General features: G+C 43.3%; 1 protein-coding gene across 3 annotated transcripts in view; it reads right to left on the bottom strand.

The window, feature by feature from the left end:
• The window catches only part of ZNF827 (zinc finger protein 827), a 178355-nt gene extending 165112 nt beyond the window's left edge, over nt 1-13243 (bottom strand). For all 3 annotated transcript variants that reach the window (XM_059922572.1, XM_059922571.1, XM_059922573.1), the window contains exon 1: nt 12684-13243. In XM_059922572.1, coding sequence (XP_059778555.1) covers nt 12684-12726 — 43 coding nt within the window. In that variant the 5' untranslated portion in view covers nt 12727-13243. The remainder of the gene's footprint in view (nt 1-12683) is intronic.
• Between the last annotated feature and the right edge of the window lie 10679 nt (nt 13244-23922).

A 23922-nucleotide genomic window follows, 5' to 3' on the forward strand; every position in this document is an offset into this window, starting at 1 on the left:
TCAGGGCACTCAATCTGGAATTCACTATTATGCATGTGATCTAATCAGTTCACAAGGCCAATGTTATCACCCTTGTCCTGAATTCAGTTCTTACATTAATTTAGCCAACTCTGCTGAAATGCATCCATTTTTCAAATGATGGCTGAATTTTAAATATTGCTTGCTGATTAATAGCAGTTATCTCTGGGGGTGTAAGTTGGGAAACGAGACTTTCACATCTTACTATAAATATTCCTACATTGCTTTAATTATTTATACTAAACATGCACTCCTTTTGTCATTAAAAGCCAATATAGATTTTGAAGAATAAATTAATAAACAGTTAGTATCTGTGATTTCCATGGTTCCAGTCTCATGGAGTACACAAATCATATTTAAAATACGTGTACTCTCTACTATGTATAAAATAGATGACTAATAAGAACCTACTCTATAGCACAGGGAACTCTACTCAATGCTCTGTGGTGACCTAAATGGGAAGGAAACCCAATAAAAGAAGGGATATATGTATATGTATAGCTGATGCACTTTGCTGTACAGCAGAAACTAACACAACATTGTAAAGCAACTATACTCCAATAAAAATTAATAAAAAAAGAAAGGAAAAAAAATAAAATAAAATACATGTATTCTTTTCTTCTCTTTTGTATATATTTCTCATCTATCAACATGTATTTGAGTAGCCACTGGTACACAGCACTTCTGTGATCTAGTCATCCAGCCAACCCAAACCCTACTTCTAGATTATGAAATTCCTCTCTTTCTATAAATGTCAGAAAGCAGCTCACTATAATTTGATTTCCCTCTTTCTTAAGGTCAGATTAAAACCCAGTAAGTTATTATTGGAGGTTTGCTTTCCCCTAGAAGGGAGAAATCATATAGCACATTTCCGGAATATTTCCTGAAGCATAGGGTGTCCCACACTTTGTTTCCTTCCAAATACAGCTGTGTTTCATGATCCAGAGAGGATTGTTGGGTTAACAAGTAGGGCCAAACAAGCACAGAATAGAAAACAACTCACTATTCTAGGCCATTACATGAAGGCAGTGTTCTCCATATGGAGCACATAATTCAGACCCCAGAAAGTACATCACTGCATGTGACTCTGTTCTATGATGCATGACCCTCTGCTTAGTCTAAGGTCAAAATAAATCTTTGAGGAAAGAAATACAATTGGTGGCACAAGTTTTTGTGAATCACAGGGCAACGTATGTGTTCCATCAGCACCTAGGGGGCCTCCTGCAGTGCAGGGTCTGAGAAGAGGTGCAGGTGGTGAAGGCATATCCTTCAAGCTTGAGACCCCGTGAAGGTTTCACAGACCTCAGAGCAGCTCTGAGCCCAGAGACCCGCCCTTCACAGGGCTCCAGCCTTTTATAGTACTCGCTCCGGTGACCTCTCAAGCTAGTTTCTTCCTCCCTGTGGCCCAGTTTCCACGTCTGTCCAATTGGTAAGAGGAAGGGCTCTTCCCTGCCTGCCTCACAGGCAGATGGTATTGACAAAAATGTTTTGTGGACAGTAAGCATTCTATAAAGAGAAGGTGTGGTTAATGTACTGTTATCCATTTTACAAGACGGCACTCCGCAAGTACAGAGAGGTCAAGTGACTCACCCAAGGTCACAACGCTAGTGAGAAACCCTGGTGCTTGTGGTGGGAGAAGGTGACAGAGAAGACTGGAATCTGTGTCTCCTGCTTAGTACAGGTCCTTCCCTGAACCTCTGGTTTCTGATCTGGAGGAGTTGGAGTCAATTACTCAGATCCATGAGCTATTTTTAAAGGTTTTAAGAGTTTAACAGATTCTCATCAATAAGCTGCCCAGACTCAAAATCATGCCTTTATTTTTGGCTGACATGGCATCAGCCCAGAGTGGGAGTTCTGGTTAGTTCAAGGGTCCTCAACTCTTGCTATCCATTTGTATCACCTGGGGAGCTTTTAAAGGATGTCCATGCCCAGACTCCACTCTGGGCCAATTAAATTTAAATCTTGGGGGGTGTTTGTATTTTTAAAATCTCCCAGGTGATTATAATGGGCTACCAGGGTAGAGAACCACTGGGTTGGCTGATGATGATCTGAAACTGATAGGCAACAACAGTTGTCATTGACTGATTATACAGCACAGTTAAAGCAATCGTACTGAGATCTTTAGTTGAAAGAAATTCACAAAAAAAAAAGAAAGAAATTCACACCTCGAGTGTCTTAATGTGGCCAGCATTTATTGTGCACATACTATGTGCCAGACACGAATCAAAATATCTACATGGATGAACTCACTTTGTCCCCATAGGACCTACAACGTTTTCCCAATTTACAGATGAGAAAACAGGAAAAGTGCAGAAACTTGCCAAGGTCACAGCCAAAATGTGGGACAGCCAGGATGGAGCTCACGCATCTAGTACCAGGATCTTAATCCCGACCCTAGACAGATTCCTGATACTTCCATAGGATGTGGTTTATCGTACACTAGCTTCAGTGATAAATTAAAAGATTACAGAATATCGGGGAATATAGAACAGTTTCTAATCCAAACTCCGGCCTGTGGGGGCCGGGAGATAAGACACTTCAGGGGGGTGGGCAGATGTACATGCAGACGGGGACACGGCAGCCCAGGGGCAGGAACTGTGGCAGACTGGCGAGCACATGCCAGGGAAGGGAGACAGCCGCCACCGACTGCAGCAGATTGCTGCCATGTGGGGAGGTGGCCTGGTGCTGCTTGCTCGTCCAAGTTTTCAGAAGAAGCTGGAAATCTGGATTTGTATGTGAAACCGACCATTTCCAAAAGCTGTCTCGAGTTTTTAAACATACTGTATGGGGCAAAACATATCAGTAGGCCACTAGCTTGTGACTTCTAATATCATCCATAACACACACACAACACACACATACAGCACACACATACCCCAATCCTTCTTCTAAAATTCTTGAAAAATAGATACATGTATATGTATAACGGAATCACTTTGCTGTACACCTGAACCTAACACAACATTGTTAATCAACTATGCTCCAATATAAAATTAAAATTTAAAAAAAACCCTAAATCATCTAATGTTCTCTTGGTTTGGTCCCCTGCAATTAGAAACAGCAGACCCTGTCTTTCCTTCTTTCTGCGCAAAATTTGAACTATTACCTATGTAACACATGGAAAACCCAATAGAAATTTCCCCTGGGTAATTTTAATCAGTGGATTGACTGGTAAATTAATGAATAAATAAATTTTTATTAAACACTTATTTTCTCATTTGAATCTCAGTGTAAGTCTGGGACTGTGGATTTACTATCATCACTTTACAGTAAAACCCAGTCAAAATTCATATGATTATTACACAATTTAGATATAATTCAGGTCAAATCATACACACAGAGGAACTTGTTCCTGTAGTAAAAGCCTAAAGTAATATTGTTGGCCTATGAAACAAGTACTTGTCAAGCCCTATTATACAGCCTTATAAAAGAATTTTACCGTATCCTATTATTTACTCTATGAGATACATGGAAAAGTTTTAAAAATAATAATAAACACAGACATCACCAAAAAGTTCTGAGTCAGATATGCCTATAGTGTAATCACACACTAAGCAAATGGAAACATTTCATATACTTCATAATAGCTAATCTTTCTTGAGCTCTTTCTACAAAGCAGCCACTAATTAGGTATGGCTTTGTGTGTGTACATAATATTGACATTTATATAGGTATTCAATTAATCCATACAATATCCCTATGATATAGGGACTGTTATCACTATTGAAAGATGAGGAAACCAGAGAACAGGGAAGTTAAGTAATTTGCCCAAGGTCACACAGCTAGTTAGTGTCAGAGCTCAGATCTAAACAGCTTGGCACCAGAGCCTGTACACTGGACCACTGCTCTATGACCTTAAAAAGCATGTACGGTCTCCGTTTTTTACTTAAGATGTACAGTATACAGTAGACATAGTGAAAAGAGGGCAAAAATCACATGATATTTTCTCTCTTGTTACAAAACAACAACAAAAACTTTTAAAAATACACCACCAAAGGAAACCATAAGCAAGACAAAAAGACGACCCTCAGAAAGGGAGAAAATATTTGCAAATAAAGCAACGGACAAAGGATTAATCTCCAAAATTTACAAGCAGCTCATGCAGCTCAATATCAAAAAAACAAACAACCCAATCCAAAAATGGGCCGAAGATCTAAATAGACATTTATCCAAAGAAGATATACAGATTGCCAACAAACACATGAAAGAATGCTCAACATCACTAATCATTAGAGAAATGCAAATCAAAACTACAATGAGGTATCACCTCACACCAGTCAGAATGGCCATCATCAAAACTCTACAAATGATAGATGTTGGAGAGGGTGTGGAGAAAAGGGAACCCTCATACACTCTTGGTGGGAATGTAAATTGATACAGCCACTATGGAGAACAGTATGGAGGTTCCTTAAAAAACTAAAAATAGAACTACCATACGATCCAGCAATCCCACTACTGGGCATATACCCTGAGAAAACCATAATTCAAAAAGATACATGTACCACAATGTTCACTGCAGCACTATTTACAATAGCCAAGACATGGAAGCAACCTAAATGTCCCACGATAGATGAATGGATAAAGAAGATGTGGTACATATATATAATGGAATATTACTTAGCCATAAAAAGGAATGAAATCGGGTCATTTGTACAGATGTGGGTGGACCTAGAGTCTGTCATACAGAGTGAAGTAAGGCAGAAAGAGAAAAACAAATATCATATATTAACGCATATATGTGGAATCTAGGAAAATGGTACAGATGAACCTATTTGTAGGGCAGGAACAGAGACACAGACGTAGAGAACGGACATGTGGACACAGAGGGGGGAAGGGGAGGGTGGGACGAATTGGGAGATTAGGAATGACATATATACACTACCATGCGTAAAATAGATAGCTAGTTGGAACATGCTATAAAGCACAGGAAGCTCAGCCCAGTGTTCTGTGACAACCTAGATGGATGGGATGGGGGGTGGGTAGGAGGGAGGTCCAAAAGGGAGGGGATATAGGTATACATATAACTGATTCACTTTACTGTACAGCAGAAACTAACACAAAATTGTAAAGCAATTATACTCCGATAATAATAAAAATAAGTAAGTAAATAAATAAATAAAATATACCACCAGACAACCCAAGACACTGGCACTATGTAACTTTAGAAAAATCTATCACCCTCCTCAAGTACAGTAGCTTGTTTCGAAAGCACAGATAAGCAGGCTGCTGATGATCAATCATGGAAAAGACCATCTTCCCTGGGCTTCTCCATTCCCCTTTGAAAGCCAACCTCTTCAGAGCACTCAAAACAATTCATCCAGAGATGCACATTTCTCTCAGCCCTCATCTTTTTCCCTTCACAACTCACTTCTAATGGGGCTCTAACCACTTTTCTGACCCATGGAGAAATTACAGGAAAGAGGGAGAGAGAGAGAGAGGGATTATTTTGGGGTTGGCTTTTTCAGGCCCAAGCCTCGGAGAAGGTCCACGCATTCCTTCCTTGCTGGGAGATAGAACTTGGCTGAATTTGGAATTTCTTAAAAACAGAAGCAAGAGTACCTAAGCCTTAGTCATTTAAGAACTCGAGAGAGCTTCAGTGGTAGAGGTTTTTTAACAAGAAGGGAATGGGAGGCTGGAAACAATATCCTTTTTAGGCACACAGAATCTGCTGCATTTACTATAACTCTGGGTCAGTCTGTGAAAAACAGAGTGGCTAAAGGCCTCATGCTGATTTCAGACCGTGGGCGTGTATCACTGTACATTTTATAAAATTAGCTACAGTGCAGCTTCTGTGTATGTGTGTGTGTGTGTGTGTGTGTGTGTGTGTGTGTACACAGGCAGTGAGGCTGACTTTTATAAAATAAACAGCAATATGCACCCATGCAGCTAAAGATTAGTATCAAGCCAAAGTTTGATTTTAATTTATGAAACTACCTTGTAACTACAGCGATTCTATCCCAAGGTGGGTCCTTGGGGAATGATAAAGCCATCTGAGAGGTCCCTGCTTCAGCATCTAGACATATATACTATACTCTAATATCATAAAAATGTAATGTACAGACGGAGGATAGAAGTACAAAACTTGCTCCTAAACAGAAGGGGGAAAGCAGCTAGAAACTTCAGCCCACTAAATCTCTTAGCTATTTCTGAGGTTTGTGCTTTGCACATTAGTTTCTTATAAAATATGACAAAAGACATTTCAGCTACCATAAACCATAAAGTATTTTGTACACATGGTCCTAGATGGTATGCGTTACTGAGCTACACCTAGAAAGTAGGAAATAGAAAAGAAACAGGACACAGCGTCTTCACTGACAATCTGCATCTCTAAAATGTGATTCTAGAGTGCCTTTACTGAGGCCAAAGCAGTAATGAAATCTGATGGAAAAAAAAAACAAAAAACAAAAAAAACCCACATGTCTTACCATCACTAGGCCTGGTCTGGATTTCTTTCGGATAAGAGGAAAGTCAAAATCTACGCCGTCACCACAAAGCTCGTGGTCCTGTAAAAACCTTCTGCTAGAAAGCCTTTCACGCCCCCAAAAGTCCTATTTTGTAGGTCACACTCTCATTATCTTGTTCTGCGATCAGTCTGATTAAATTATAGAAAATTACTAACACATCACTCAGGATAGAGAGATGAGCTCCAGCCTGTTGTGTTTGTTTTTCGGTCCTCCTGTCCTAATACTCCAGCAGATATTTAAAAAGGAAGAGTGGAGGAGAGACAAGGCAACTTCAAACGAGGAAAGCGAAAGGATATATTAACCTCCTCCCAGGACTAAGCTGCCCTCAGCTTTCACAGAGGGCATGACTGACCAGTCACGGAAACCAAGAGAACTTTTTCCACTCTGACAATCTGGGCTCCACCATCATTTCCTTCGCACCTTATCATCTTTTGAGTCCAAAGACACCACTTTGCACGAAGTGACCAGGGTTAGTGCTACCGGATGAGTTTTTCTCTTTGGGGAAACGAAATCATTCAGACACAATCTGAACTCCTGGGATTACTAAATAAACTGCTTTACCTACACATTTCGAATCTGGTCTTTCCTACAAGGACATCTTGACATTAATTAATTAATCCTTGTATTTTAAACCAACTTGTGACCCCAGGAGAAGCCTGCCTGGTTACTCCATCAGTACAACAAGATCCCTTGGCTGTTTCCACAGCCTTTGTCCATCTAATTTGATAAGCCTCGCGAGATCAAGACTTTCCACACCTCCCTAGGAACTCTCCTAACAGGCCATTCAAAGACTCTAAAAACTCAAATGCACAGCAAGCTCTAACACTGGCCAAAAGCTGTCCAATTTATACTTCCCCAACGTGATTTATTAACACTTGGTGCAGGAGACTTGTCAATTCACACCAGCTGTGTCATCCCCAGAGCGAGATGGCAACACATAGACAAATTAAAAATCAATTTTTTTTTTATTAGAAACTATTTTGCAGCATTAGAAGGAATGCAATTTTGAGCTATCTTCCTTATTTTAACAGCAAAGTTCAGTGGACCCTACTTACTGTATTAGGAATACATGGATTTCTTTAAGGAGAACAGATAGGCATTTTCGCCCAGCATCAAGCAAGCCTGCTTTGTGGTACCCCAGAATCATCCGAAGTGAAATAGTTTTCTATTTCAGATTTTAAAAATTTCCCCATGGTCCCTGTCCTAGTCAGGAGGTACTGTCTGTTCACTGAAAAAATTTAATAAGAATAAGTAAGGGAAAGAGTTCAATCTTCTACCTTCTATCTTTCAACAGACATATAAAGACCCGTAAAAATATAAAAATAAGGGATCCTGTTGCTTTTCAGTCATTTTGTTTCCCAATTTTACTAGAAAGCAAGAAAGAATTTTTAAAGTTTTGTTCATGATGAACACAATAACCTGTTCTGGTCTTGACCCACAACTGAGTAAACAGTGAAAATACTGGAATAACAAAACAACTGTTTTATGAACTTTTCCTTTGTGGTCCCCCTCGGGAATAGGCATCGGGCAGCTTTCCAATGATAAACAGAAGAGAATCTAAACTCATACCCGTTTAGGGGTAAGTTGAAGCTAATGAGGAAATCTTAAAAGTGCTGATGGCACCGATGGTCAAAGGTTTTACAGATGCAACAAACACACCCCTTTCCCTCTCCAGTTTGTGATCCCAAATGGAATGATGTTCACAAAGGGCTGAGCCCCAGGCCTGGCAAACAGTCACGGTATCAGTTTCCCTCTCTTCCTCTTTCTCAGGCTGACAAACGTTTTTAAACGCTGCAGTTCGGGATTCTGCTAAAGATAAGCACATGGTATAGCTCCAAGGACCTCTAGGACATTTTTTTGGAACATGGTATTGGACCCTGTTAATGGAAAGAACTTTTGTAAAAGAGCCATCAACTGCAGCAGAGTCGTATTTAAATCCCAAAATGATAATTACTGCTCTAGGCCAAGAAATAAAGGCTTTATTTTGAATAATAATTTTGAAATCCACTTCTCAAAAATAGTTTAGGTTTAACACCCTTGGTTGGGGGTCACCTCTGAAAGCTAGTGCAGCTCGCCTTTTTGATTTGCAGCCAATAGGATCACCATTCAATTCTATAGGACAGTCCATTTGTTTTTCTGCATATGTATGAGGCCCACATAACAAAAACAAACACACACACACACACACACACACACACACTTACTTCAGAGGCCCAGGAGGAAAGGACTGTGTAGAATTTTAAATCAGAAATCTAACGCTTAGGTTAGTAGTGTCAGGTTAAAGGCTCGCCCATCCCCAAAGCTAATTCAGTACTGAACAGTCCCATGGGTGTCTAGTTGAACAGAAGGAGCTAGGAAACCTTAGCAGAACGAAGCCCAGCCTGGGGAATTGCTGGGACTCCGTGCCAGGGGCTGAGGCTCACCCCAGACTTGGTATCAGATAATACCAAGTGCTAGTCTGGATTTCCAGGACTAATCTACTGGAGGGTGGAACTTCCAGGTTCCCTGGTGTCTGTGCTATAGGGTGGGAGGACTGTGGGCTTTGGAGATTCCCCACTGTGGCTGGCTAGTATCATATTTAATAACACATAGAAAGAGTTTATTAGCAGCAATGGTTTATGGGGGGAAGGGTACACAGGCAAGGGGGGGGGGACCTAAGAGGAAGTGGAAAGCATCTTAAATTTTCTAGAGATGCAGTTATCACAAGTTTCTTTTCTTGTATTCTAATTTGAACTTCTTAAATGTGTTTACAGGTTCTCTAAATTCTAAAAACGTTACATCAATAGTGGCTTTTAAGCACTTGTATTTACTCAGAAGGCTTTTCGGTTTCAAAAGCAATCCTCCCCATCTCATCCCCCCTCTGACCTTTCCCACCCTGAAAACCACTCATATCACTCCTTTCTTTTATGGAGAAATGTTAAGTCAGCCCCTATATAACTTCTTAAAAACTCAGGATGACAGTCTATTAGAGCAATCAACTCCCAACTCTCTATATTTTAACTTTGATACAAAATGGTTCTCCAGGGAAAGAAAAATCCGGCTGCCCCCCACACACAAATAAACAAACAAATAAACAAAGAACTTAGCATTAAAACTGGAATTTAGGGCTACAATTATATTCTACATTAAATACAAATTAACACTAATTTGACCAAAGTCCACCCCACTGCAAGTTCTTTCAAGACTCACTCAGCACTTAGCAAGCCTTGGGTTTCTGTGTCTGAATTGCAAAATACACCATTTGCCCAGAAATTGCTCTTAGCTCAAATGCAAACTGCTCACAAAACATGTGTAAACCATGCTTAAAACAGGCAGCACACATCCACAAAAGTCCATTCAAACCAAAGGTAAGTGGAGAAAGCTTCGCAAATTAGGCTTCTCTTTAAAAACTGGAGGGACTTTTACGGTGCTTCCTAAAGGTAATTGCTTTTTACTTCAGTAAAAGTGGCTTTATGTGACTGAGAGAAGGAGTTGATTTTTTCTTTCTTTCTTTCTTTTTTTTTTTTAACTTGAGTGGATAACAGTATTCAATTAGAGAACAGGGTGGGAGAGCCCACTCTCAAAATACAACTTAATCACCAGGCCCCAGCGCACTGGAGAGGCCCACCAAAACACACGAGCTAAAATGGAGCCTGAATTTCCTCTCAGACGGAGAGGGTAGTCGCACGAGGTCAGGGTCAAGGTCACCAGCAGGGCAGGCTGCAGCTGCCCGACTGCACTACCCACAACGGGAGGGAAGGCGTTCCATCTCCGTCACAACCGAGCAGATAAATCCCTTCTCCCCTCCTACCCTCCCTCTCACCCCGCCAAGATTTTTTTTTTAAGAAGAAAGGAAAATGACCAAATAACCTCACCGCCCTGGTTTTCGCACACAAGCTCATCAGCGCCCAAAGTTGCCATCTAAGGGCAAGTTCGCAGAGAACACTGAAGCCCATTTTGTCCGAGCAGGGCAAGCCTCCCCCGACGCCCCCCCAGGATTCCTGCCTCCTCTCCCTGCCCCCAAACGCCCCCGAAAAGAGCTGGGAACTGCGGCCGGCCGACCATGTGCACGCACACACTTCCACCAACTGCTGCGAGTTTTCTGTGAATCGCAGCGCGGAGCCTCCCAACTCGCCCTCCCCGACTCCGCCGCCTTCTCCTTCCTCGCACAAAATTTCCCTACACACCCAGCCGCCTGCGAATGATTTTATGTGCATATATATTACATATGTGATATTATCCTCAGAACCTCTAGCGGGCAGGCGAAGAAAGGACTGCACAGGGGCATTTTTTTTTTTTTTTTTTTAAAGGAAGGGGAAAAAAAGCACAACCCAAGCCCTGTGCGTCGACTCCTGCGTACCGGGAAGGGGAAAGAAAGAGGAATGTTTGCGGAGCGGGCTGCCTGCGAGTGCCCTTGCTCGCCACTTCGGCCGCGGCCCGGGTGACACGGAGGCACGGGGGCGCCCGGCCCGAGCTACCCGCGCCCCCTGCCCGTCCCCCGGGCAGGCACCGCCGCGGAGATTTCGCGAGGGGGAGATCGATCGCGCTGCCTGTCTGCAGCGGAAACGCACACGCTCACACACAACCCCAGCCCGAGACACCATAACCTTAACCCTTCCCCCACCCTCCGTGAACTTCAGGTGACCGACCACGTCGGCCTGACACCCGGGCGGGCGGGCGCTCCGGCTCCGCTCCCGCCCCCAGCCCGGGTTTTGCAGGCTCGGGCTCCAAGCAGCGCCAAACCGCCGGGAGAGAGGAGCAGTGCGGGGGGAGCGAAGAGAAATTGACCCTCCGTCTCCCCCGACCCCTCCCTCCGGCGCCTCCGGCGTCCCCTCCTCCCCGTCACCCCGCCCCACGCCTTCTCCCCTGCCCCCTCCTCCCTGCATTCAAGGAGCCGGGCGGCCCCGGGGGATATTTTTAGTTGCTTCTTTCTCCTTCACTTTTAGCTTTAGCAGCATCTCGGAACACTCAAAGCGGAGAAAGATTGGGGTGGGGGGGGGGGTGTGAGCTGGAGAGGGAGTGGGGGAAAAGTTAAGAGTCTCGCAAAGAAAAGCCGGAGGGAGGGCGGAGAGGGACCAGGGGCGCGGGTGGAGGAGGGGAAGGGGACCGGGCCGTGCCGGCGGTGTGTGTCTCCAGTTGGTGTGTGGCTGCAGCCGGGGAGGGCTGTGATGCACTTTAGTCCTGGACTCTGCTCAGGCTCGCCGGGGAGGGGGGTCTGAGAGCCCGAGTCTCGCCCGGCTCCGTCTGCTCCGACTGACCCCGCATTTTATTGCGGCCAGGAGCCCTGCTCCTCCCTCCCCTCGGCTCTGCAGGGACCTCGCGCGCCGCGAGCCGCCCTGCCTCCTGCCTCCGCCTCGGCGCAGCTCCCGCACCCCACATCCGCCCGCCGCTGCCGGGCCTCGCCCCCAGCCCGGCCGCCCCGCGCCCCCCGCGCCCCGGCGCGCCCCCTCGCCCCGGCGCCCCGGGAGCAGCCGCCCGGCGGCGCGTGTGTACCCGTGTGTTTGTGTGCGGTGCCCCCACACCCTCCCAGCCGCTCCCGCCTCGCCCGCCCCCGACTCCCCTCCTCCGCCGCCGCCTCCTCCACCTCCGCCTCCTGCTCCTGCCGCCGCCGCTGCCGCCGGCGGCTCCGGGCCCGACCAGCCCCGGCGCAACCTTTAGCCGGAGACGGACCTCTCCCTGGATCCCGTACTCGGCAGGCGGCCGCGCGCCCTCGCCCCGACACCCCCAAACGCCATGTCACGGCCCCCAGCCCTCCGCGCGCCCCGACCCCCGCACCCTCAGGCACCGGGATCCGCAAAGAATTTCTTGTTTAAAAAGATTCCAACCTCTCCCACCTCCCCTCCACCCCCGATTAAAAAAACCCCGGCATCCACACTACTCCCCTCCTCCCTTCTTTTGCCCCCTCCCCCCAGCAACCCGGAGTGAGGAGGGGGAGGGGGAGGGAAAAGGGAAAAAAGCCCGATCTCAAGGAAAAAAAAAGGGGGGGGGGTGAGAGAAAGAAAGAAAAAGAGAGAGAGAATAGAAAGGGCACGGGGCTGATCATCACCAACATGGCTGCCTCAGCACAGACCTAAACGAGGAGTAACCCGGGCTGTGTCTTTGTCAGTTTCACCTCTGTAACCCTAAACTAATGCAGAAAACAACGGAGGAGGCTGCGGAGGGGAAAGAGGAGAGGGAGGGCGAGAAAATGGCACGAGAGGAGGTGGAGAAGGGATGACTTACGTGAGGGAAGGCGCTTGGGCTGCTCCTGCTTCCTCCTGGGCATTTTCCCCCTTTTCTCACATTCTCCTCCTTGGTTAATGTGAGATCAAATAAACCCCCGTGGGGGCAGAGAGGCAGACACTGGCAGGAGAGGGGAGGTAGTTGGGGGGCGCGCGGGCGGGCAGGGGGAAACCCCTTCTCTCCGGTGTGTGCAATGGGTTGAAGCTTGTTTCCTGGAGCCAGAAGAGGGGTTTTCTTCTTTTCTTTCCTTTCTTTTTTTTTTTTTCCTTTTTTTTTTTTTTTTTTAATTTTTTGGTCGTGCACCTGGCTTGTCCCCGAGCGTAATATTCTTCAATGGAAACGGATCTAATAGGTGTGAGTGTGTGTGTGTCCTATGCTCGCGTGTGTGATGGGAGGTATAAATAAATGAGTGCCGGTGCGTCGGTGTCTATGGCCGCGCTCTGTGTCTCCGAGCCCCTAACACTAATGTCGGGATCAAAGGGCAGCGGCGGCGGCAGCACAGCTCACAGCTCGCTCTCTTGCTCTCTCTCTCTCTCTCTCGCTCTCTTTCTCGCTCTCTCTCTCTCTCCTCTCGCGCTCTCTCTCTCTCTCTCTGTCACACACACACAGAGGCACAGACTGAAGGAAAGAGCGAGAGCTAGACACACACACACACACACACACACACTCTCACACACACACACACACACACACAGAGCAAAGAGGAAGGTGCCCTAAGGCTCCCAGGGCGGACTCAGGCTGGGATTTGCAACCGCTCTGTCTGGAAAGAATGGGGGGCGCGCGTGCGGGGGTGGGATGGACTTCTTCAAATTTATCCCGCTATTCGCCAGATCTAGGGGGAAAAAAAGTTTTTCCCACTCTTGAAACAACGATTATTTCATTATTCTTACTGATTTTTCGAGAGAAAATAGGTTTCTCTCTTAACTTTCTTTTGTTGATTAAACTACATAAATTCTTCAGGGTTTTGGCACTCAGAGAATTACTCTCTCACCCATTCACCTTAAGTCTGTGGAGGTGACAGTCTCCCACGCACTCTCCAAAAACATTACAATAAAAATAGCAAAAAATAAAATAAAATAAAATAACATATGGTGAAATCAATAACTAGGTTGATGGAATAAGTGCCCCGTTTTGGAGTGTCCAGTGGAGTTAAAACTGGAAAAGGCTGCCTAAATGAAAATTACAGCTCCTTGACAAAGGAGGAAAAATAAGATTAGGTCACCCCTGATGGTCGATTTAACTGCTACATGATACTCCTACAGCAATCTTGACTTCTAAAATTTACTTTTTTCCCTGCTTATTGAAGGTATGTGAAGCTTACCCTGAAGCAATTCCAGTTTGCATTGTGAGCTCAATATAGCAGTTTTCATTAACTGATACATACTTTCATTACTTTACAAATCACACATCTTTCTTCAAAGAGAGACATAAAGGGGAAAAATAGAAAAGGACGGGTCTCACTCCAGCACAAAAGGTACTTGGTGAAAGAGGACTGTTCTCTTTGCGACTTGCAGTCATTTGGATAAAAGTTCACTCAGAGGCTGTTAATGATTTAAACTCCAAAACCTGCTACTATAATTGAAGTAAAAAACAGTCTGAAGAAGAGTTGTTTCATAAAACTCTCTTTGTAAGAGAAAACTTTGAACTTAGCCGAATACATTATACGTCGTGAGTCAGATGTAGCTAAAAAATAAAAAAGGTGCATTATTTAACTACATCTTCCCTTTTTAGCTTTTTCAAACCTCTGACTCATCATCTTATTATGTTAAATATTTTCTTACAAATTTTAAAATAGACTTTTTCATCAAAGAAGGTGGAGGCACGGCAAAGATACAGAACATTAAAATGACACTCCATACGCTTACACGGGTAGCTAATGCCTCTTTGAGGTTCTGACTGAATTCTCACAACTGGAGTGGTGTTCAAGACAGTCATGGGAGTTAAATCCCTACACACCCCCTTCAAAAATAACAATAAGCTTTCACATTGCACACTTTCATTGGAGAAGCTTAAAGAGTGTTATATCTCCCAAAAGATGTTTTTCATGGATAGTGAAATCTCAGGATGAAACCCTCTCTGCCACCTCCCCTGAAAGATCTAGCTTCCCAGTGACAGGTAATGCTATCTGACGCAGGTTTTGAAACACCTGCTTGGATTCAATCTAAAACCAAACAGAGAGCAGTCAAGTTTGAAATGGAACATCACGCTTAAACAAACTCTTCCTTGAATATTGTCTTAAGTAAACTGGTAGTTAAGTTTCCCCGAGTTCCAATTTGAAATAGAACTATCTTCCAACTCAGATCAAACTCAACTGGTGCCATGATTTTGACTACTGTCAGTAGCATTGGACGTGAAGTTAGTATATGAATGATAAATCAGAGCCTACCGTTCTAAACAGAGTCATTGCCCTGAGTGTGTAGCATCTTTAAACCTAATACAAGGTCAACAGAACGGCCACAACACTTCACCATCGCTCCCTCAGAGCCTTTAGCTGGGATATGGGGGGCTATTACTTGGCACAGATACACCACTACCTTTTCCTGAATTGCTGACTCTTTCCAGTGCTTAGTACACTGTAATTGAAAACACACTTTAAGCCTTTCTTCAAAGTAGAGTACGTTTCCTGCAACCTTTTAAAGGCACGCAGGCAAATGCTGTCAACGTTTAATTATATAGGTGTTCTATCAACAGCCAAAAGCATTTTTAATTGAATTTGTTCATACCTCTACCTCTTTCCAAAAATTATTTGAGGTAGTACACAACAATAGAAAATGGAAATAAGGACAGAACAACTTCTGTTTCAATCTCAACTTAGTATCTCTCTCTGCTACAAAGCACTCTTCAAGGGCACTGGCATCTCACCCTCAATGCCTAGATGTTTATGGAACACAAGCTAATTTTAATGTTAGACGAACCTAAAATATTAGGAAGGTAAATAGCTGGAGGTTGCTACAATGGATTTCAAAATCGAGTGGATAAATTATTTGGGGAATGCGTGCCTCTTGGATGCACGTACCCATGAATTTGGATTACTGTTGACCGTAGTCATTATTTTGGAATATTCTATTTGATTCACCCCCATGGCCCAAGTTTTTGAAAGCATATTTTATCTTAATAATTATAGTACTCTCTCCACCTCCATCTCTGTCACCTCTCAAATGTAAGATTAAGATAGATTTTCTCAAAATTATATATTCTAAGACAATGTGTCATAAACCCTCACTCTCACAGGAGTAATTCTATCCTTTCCCAAGTACTACTAAGGGTGGTAGAGGAGCACCGCCCCCCCTAGAATCGTGTGGGCTCTAGAGGGGTCCCTGAGGTCAAAACTCTTTTCAAAATATTATTTGCTCTTTTATCTGTGTTGACACTGCACTGATGATTAAAAGCAATGGGAATAAAATGGCGGCACCTTAGCAGCTCAGATCAAGGCAATGGCACCAAAAAAGTATTAGTAGTCATTCTCATCTTCGCTTAAAGAAACAAAGAAAGGTTCATTTAAAGACGTCCTTGATGGAGCAGTAAAAATTATTAATTTTATTAAATCTCGACCCTTGAGTGCAAGACTTTTAAATATTCTTTGTGGCAAAATGTTAGGTACATAGAAAGTACTTCTGCTGCATACTGAAGTACATCGTTATCTCAAGGAAAATCGCTCGTGAGATGGTTTGATATAGCTGCTTTTTCCATGGAATATTATTTTTACTTGAAAGAAAGACTGACACGCAAACTATGATTATTCAGACTTGGGTATTTCTCCAAAAATGAATGAAGTGAGCCTGTAACTTCAAAGAAAACAATTCGTGGTATTTTTTGGCAATGATAATATTTGTAGTTAGAAGTGAAAATTAGAATTTTAGATAACTTGTATCCATCACTGTGACTTTAACAGCTTCCTGATACTTACATATGTTTCTGATGAGATTCATAGTGATATTAATGAATGTGACTTTTTGATATTGTGCCAACGTTTTGGAAGAACTGTGGAGTGCAATATTTTCCAAATGACCAATACATGATGTTACAAGATCATGCTGTAGTAAAGATCTACTTAAAGTACAAGATAAACCAGTGGATTTTAATGTAAGAGTGTAAAAAGTCATTGACATGGTCTCAGATTCCACAGTCAGTAACTTTTAAGAAATTAGCACTCACCAAGTTTTGGTGGTATGTCAAAGAAAAATATCTACAATTATCTGAAAAGGCTACTAAAATGTTCCTCCCTTCTTCCAGCTACATATCTGTGTGAGGCTTGATTTTCTTTACTTATGTCTTTAACCAAAGCAACATATCACAACAGATTGAAAGCAGAAGCAGGTATGAGAATCCAGCTTGTCTTCTAGTAAGCCAGACATTGTAGAGATTTGCAGAAATGTAACCCAATGCCACTCTTTTCACTAAATTTTTTGTTTTGAAAAATATAATTATTTTTCATAAAAATGTGTTAACTTGTATTCATTATTGTTATTTATATAGGAATTAATAAATAAATATTTTAGAAATTCCACAGTTGTAATGTGTAATGTAGTAAATATCAAGTCATAACCCACATAAACAAAAGTTCTTTGGGGACCTCAATAATTTTAAGAGTATAAGGAGTCCTGATTCCAAAAAGCTTGAGAAACACTGCCCTAGAAATCAATTGAGATACAATTAAAGAGAAAAAAGAACTTCGGTGGATGTTTTACTAGTCTCGAAATCCAATTGTAAATATTGGTACACTTCTCAAAAAATGAAGCCCACTTATCTCCAGGAACTGAGAGTTGGTTTTGTGTGTCCCAAGATTGGCTTCTTTGATGAGATTCCTTATGAGATGCAGAGAGGATGTATTACTCAGGGTTCTTCAGAGAAATAAATATTATTCATTCATTCATTCATTTATTTACTTATTTACTATAAGGATTGGCTCATGAGGGTATGGAGGCCAAGAAGTCCCATGACCTGCCAACTGTCAGACAGAGAACCAGGAAAGCCAAGAGTGTAGTTCAGTCCAAGTCAAAAGGCCTGAGAATTGGTGGCGGGGGGGAGCCAATGGCGTAAGTCCTGGTCTGAGTCCAGAAGCCCGAGAACCAGGAGCTCCAGTGTCCAAGGTCAGGAGAAGAGGAGAGTTCAAGGAGAGAGTGAATTTGCCCTTCCTCCACCTTTTTGTTCTATTCGGGCCCTCTGTGGATTGGACAATGCCCACCTTCACTGGTGAGAACAGTCTTCTCTACTCAGCCTATGGATTCAGATGCTCATCTCTTCTGGAAACACCCTTACAAACACACCCAGAAATAATACCAGCTATCTGGGTATCCCTTAGCCCAGTCATACTGACACATAAAATGAGCTGTCACAGAGGGCAAGTAGTATATTCACCAAGGACTGTTGGTACAGGCTGTCCAGCCATGTGGAGAGGCTAGTTCCTCTGAACAGAGGGCCCAACCCTCTTCCGACCTCAGACCCCTTAGAACAATAAGACCAGCTCTCTCTCTTTCCCAGGGCCTGAGCTATTAGCCTCAAGAGTTAAAACAGGGACGCTCTTAACCCCCAAAGCCCTCCACATCTGACATTTTAAATAATGAGTGCCTGTCCCAAGGCAGAGATATGGGTCTGTCATCTCTCCTGACCTGGACCTCACGTGTTGTAAATCAGTATCTGGTGACGATGACCAGCCATCATGTACGGAGGGGGGGAGGCTTTTGCTGTCATCTGTACATGTGTTCTTAGGAGGCCAGGGCCTGGCTGGGATCAGCAAGTTTTGTCACAACTTGGATTAACCATGCTTTCAAAAGTTGTGGATGGACAAGCTTGTGACCTGACAGAGAACCTGGTGAAGGTAAGGTTTCTGGGCATTTTGGAGGTCTTCCATCCAAACTCTTGTGCTTGGGATCTTTCCCTTAAATTTCTCCCCCATAGTTCTTCATCTCAACACCATCTCGGAGCACAAGTGGTATTTAGATTTGGTAAGTTCCTGATCTCCAATCTCTATGATCTGTTTCCCTACCTTCCTGTCAGCTGTAATGATTGGATCATTCAGTCCCTCCTTATTTATTCCAAACTCGAACCCCAAATGAGTCTTAAGCTCCTGTCTCCCAAGCCTCATTTGCTGGGATTCTTAACATCTCTATCAATGTAGCTTCCCTGGGCCTTGTTTTTTTTTATCTACATGGATGAAAAACTCCCCTAAGCAGCTGCTCCCACTTTCATGCATTTTTCCAACTGATTTGTCTGGTCTCTTAATGTACTTCTTTGCTGCCTGACCCAGTCACCCTCTGACCTGCCTCAAATCATACTGCTCTCTTCTTGCAAGACCCCTCATGCCTTGTGGCTTCTCTCACGGCCCCTCTCTGGCTCTGATTCAGTGTCTCTACAATGTCTGTCTTTCCCTTTGTTGATTCTACTCCCCATCTTCTTCTCCCACTATGGGACACCCACCCGGGGTATCTTGGTAAGGTTGTTTATCCAACTCACAGGTCAAGCAACTCCCTCTTTAGACTATAGTGTTGTGTGGCTGTAAGGATAACCAAAAACAGAAAGATAACACAGCCCAATTCATGACTACTGGTCATCAGCAAATAAAATGGGAACAGAAACCAATCAAAAAGCTTTCTGTGGATTTCCCTATACTCTTTCCTCCATGATTCCTATCTCTGTGGTCTGTAGTCACACCGATCTGCCTCCATCCATTTTTTTTTTTTTTTTTTTGCCAGACTTTATGTAGTTAGGTATCTCATGAGAGGAAAGACCAAGTTACCCTGAGCTCCAACTGTGTCTTCATGGTTATTGAGCAGTTGGCTATGCCTTTTCATTGGATTACAAGTACTTTTATATAAAACAGCAAATGATAATGCCATGGGAATTAGCTATTATATGCTCCCCCTCTTACATCACTTAATCTTGTACTTTAATATTTTTAATAAAGAGGGAAAAATAGAGTTTCAAATTAGAATCACAGAACTTTATGGCCAGAAGGTACCTTGCAGATCACTTGGTTTAGCCCTGTATTTCACAGACGAAAAACTAGAGGGACTGAGACGTTGGGCGATTGTTCTAGCTGAATCTCACTAGTGACTGTCTGCTATTCCAGAAAATTAGAGCTCAAACATAGGATAATGTGAAGGCATATTTGTTCATCCTATTGGATTTAAGTAAACCTACCAGAACTTAGAAGCGTTTGATTTAGTAACATACAAAATGAGAGAACTGAGTGCCTTTAAATATTGGACCTGGAAAACTCAGCATAGGTTTGATATTATTTTACTAGCTTCTGGAAGGTTCTTTTAAATATGAATAAAGGGTAGTTATGGGGTCTACAAGAAACTTTTTTAAATTACAAAGAAAAATTCACAAATCGTAGAGATAGACTCCGTTGAGAATATACTGTTGATAAAAAAATTGGAAATCTTCAAAATAAAAGCAGAGGAGAGGAAGTATTACACTTCTAAGCAGAAACATTGCAGACATTTCAAAATCAAATGTTTATACCTCCATGAAAAGAGTGCTTATGAAGCCCAACTTCAGATCCCATTCCAATGTTAGCCCGTGGTACACTTGGCCTTGGCTAATTGTCTTACAGAAGTCTTTCAGTGAGGGTCATAGGTATTTTGGAAGGAGGTCAGTGTACCGGTGCAAATCTATTACCCTAAAAGCAGAAAGCATGAGTCACCAACCCAGCACCCTAACGGCAGGTCAAAGGGTCACTTTCACGTTGGAAGAACAGGTTCTCTTACAGCAGCAGTTTCTGAAACCTCATCCCCCCTCCACGTTGCATTCAAGAACAATGGGGAAAGTGGAACTTCAGGACCAAAAAAAATACCTACTAATTGCTCAAAACAGCAGGAAGAAACAGAAAGCCTAAACCACAATACACACACTTGTCCTGGCATCTGAAGCCCAACTGGTTCAGCAAGTGTCCTCTCAGTAAACAGACTCTGGTGAATGGATTAACAAGTTCGTGTGGAGTTACACTCTGACGGAGGAGCTGCACCGGGACATTGTATTGTGGGAAAGCCAGGGACTCAGGGAACTGGCTGCCATACAGCTCCTGGCAAAGATGTCCTTAAAAACAGACTACAGGCATCGCAGGAATTACTGAATTTCCAAAGGTCATGCTTCTAGAAATTTGCACCCCAGGAGGTGCAAGCTCTGTTTGTGCCAGGTTGTTTGTTGTTTTAGAGAAAGGTTAGGTTGTTGATGGCCTTTTTTTTTTTTGTAGGGTGTCCATGAGAAGATTTGTTTTGCCTTTTGCATAATGTAAATGTTTTCTCCAGCAGTATTTCTGTCTGAGATCAACACAGTGACATACGGCGAGGAGAAGGATATACTATATCAAGGGCTGTGTAATTCATCTTCACATCAACTCTTTGACCCACTTCTTTTTCCACTTAATGGCTGGGGAAACTGAGGCACACCCAGTTAAGACTCTGCTCAAGGCCCCTTTCACCTGCGGTTATGGACATTATAATTCGATGACTAGTGTTCTCCTTCAGCCCCAGTTATCTCCCTCCATCAATCCAGCAGAAACCCAAGGAACAGATGGGTCAGGCCTCATGCCCTAGAGGCCAAGAGACTCCGGCTTTTTTTTTTTTTTAATTGAAGTATAATTGATTTACGATGTTGTGTTAATTTCTGCTGTACAGCAAAGTGACTCAGTTATACATATATATACATTCTTTTTTATATTCTTTTCCATTATGGTTTATCCTAGGATATTGAATATAGTTCCCTGTGCTCTACAGGAGGACCTTGTTGTCCATCCATTCTATACGTAAGAGACTCTGGCTTTTTGTCTAGGAGAGAAGGGGCAAAACAGATGCCCTGGTAGTCTCTCCAGGAAATGTTGCTTCCGGTTTCCTGACAGACAAGTATGAGCTCCCACGTAGACATCCATTGTTACATTATTAAAGAGAGCAAAGTCATCTCTGCAAGTAACCAGAACGGAGACAAGCAGAAATGGATGTGGACTTCACTGTGCCTTGTCGAGGTCACATTTCTCTGGCTCTTCCACCTTTGCCTCCTCCATTCTACTCCCTCCCCGCCCTATTCTGAGCCTTAGGAACTGACCTCTAGTGACTGCATCAGCCAAGCTCTCTGGCTGGCTTGATGTACAGCTGGGCCAGCCAACAGGAGGTACTTGTGGGAGGGAAAAGAGTAGGAGGGCAGAGGGGTAGGGATATTTCTTCGTTCCCCCTCCCTGCTTTGATGCCTTGTCTCTGGCTGTGACGCTGTCCCTCCGTGAATACAGCTTCTGAGCACAGCTCAGACATCGCCGGACTTGGGATACACTATTTCCTCCCCTTGTTTTTTCAGCCTTAGACGTGGTAATGGCCTTCCATCATTGCCAGTCTCCGGATGCCTCATCAGCCCTCATTTATTCCCATGACCTCACCCACACCCCAATAAGTAGTCCCTTGGTTAAAGGCTCTTCATTTGAATCATCTGAGGTGAATTTTGTTCACGGCCTGAACATAGACTGATCCAAGCTCCTTTCATTCATTCGCCAAATATTTAATGAGTGCTTCTCTGTGCCAGACACTGCACAAGCCACTGGGAATGCCATAGTGAGCAAACAGAGATATTATCCTTGACAGTGTAGAGTTTGCAGAACTCCAGGGCTTATTTTACTTAACACTTCTTTGTTATTTCCCATGAAACTAGGAGGAGTTTTTTTTTTTCCTTTAAAGTATAGAAATTCTCCAGGCCAGCCAAGAACTCTGAGAACAGGGAACGAAGCTACGTGAGAGGTAATAATAAGCCTTGACCCAATATTAGGCACATAATTAGCAAATGCTATGGACTGAATTTTGTCTGCCCGAAGTTCCTATGTTGAAGCCCTAACCCCCAATGTGATGATATTGGGAGATGGTGCCTTTAGAAGGTAATTAGATTTATATAAGTTCAGGAGGGTGGGGTACTCATGATGGGATTAGTGCCCTTATAAGAAGAGACACCAAAAAGCTCTCATTTTCTCTCTCTGTCTCTCTGTCTCTCTGTCTCTCTCTCCTTCTCAGGAAAGGCCATGTGAGGACACAGCAAGATGACAGCCATCTGCAAGCCAGGAAGAGAGTCCTCACCAGAACCTGAACATGCTGGCATCCTCATCTCAGAATTCCCAGCCTCCAGAACTGTGAGAAAATAAATTGTTGTTGAAGCCATCCGGTGTATGGTATGTTTTTATGGCCACCTCAGCTGACTAAATATAGTAGATGGAAAAAAAAAAAAAGAAAGCAAACAGAATCAGTTGCCCAAAGGAAAGTCTTTGGCCCACATGATCTAGGACCATCTCAGTTCCACTCTGAATAAATTTGGGGTGACCTAAACAAAACTGCCAAGTGGGTGATGTTTTTCTCCAGGACCCATTCCTTACACCTTCTGTCTTTTCTCCTACCCCCACTTCCACATATTTGGTGCCCGTTTACCCTCTCAGCAGTGCTGCTCCCTTTAGCGCCCAGGAATACCTATTGCACTGCCCACCAAACCTACCCTCTACTTTTTTTTTTTGGCCACCCAATGAGCATTCCAAATCTTAGTTCCCTGACCAGGGATTGAACCCATGCCCCCTGCAGTGGAAGCACAGAGTCCTAACCACTGGACTACCGGAGAAGTCCCAAAACCTACCCTCTCCTGACAGGTGGAGCCCATAGTCTTTCTTCATTCAAAATATACCTGCTCCTTTTTTCCCCCACCTCCCAAGGTGCCTTCATGTTTTATTCCCCCCAAAATGATAGCCAGTGGAATACTGAGAGCTGTTCATTTTTTTCTTTTTTACTGTCTGCATTATTAAAATATATTGTCATAATTAAAGATTCTTTTGAATTTAAAATTTAAACATTTTGAACAGTTAAGTATATTACCCACTCTATGCCAGTGTCTTCAGCAGTACAAATCGCTTTTACTTGTGTTTTTTCCAATAGGGATACGCATAAAGTAGCCTGAAAGTACAAGATATCACAGAATAAACATGTCTGTCTTTCTGGAATGCTCCTTTCACTCAAATATTTGTTGGCAGAGAGTTATGTAATTTAACTTTTAAATAATTTAAAACATACTTTTATTAAGATATATTTGGATATACCAGGTGCCTTGGTTTTTCTCCTGGAAAGTGGGGGTAATGACAGCATTGTCCTTACCCTAGGACATTGGCTTGGGATTTAAATGAGTCCAGTGTGTGAAGCCCTAAGCACAGTAACTGTTCCTGATGGCACAGACTATGCTATGAGGTCCAAACTCTAAGTGCACTTCAAGTGAAAATGCAAGG

This window comes from Balaenoptera ricei, chromosome 5, assembly GCF_028023285.1.
Source record: "Balaenoptera ricei isolate mBalRic1 chromosome 5, mBalRic1.hap2, whole genome shotgun sequence".
Classification (NCBI taxonomy): Eukaryota; Metazoa; Chordata; class Mammalia; order Artiodactyla; family Balaenopteridae; genus Balaenoptera; species Balaenoptera ricei.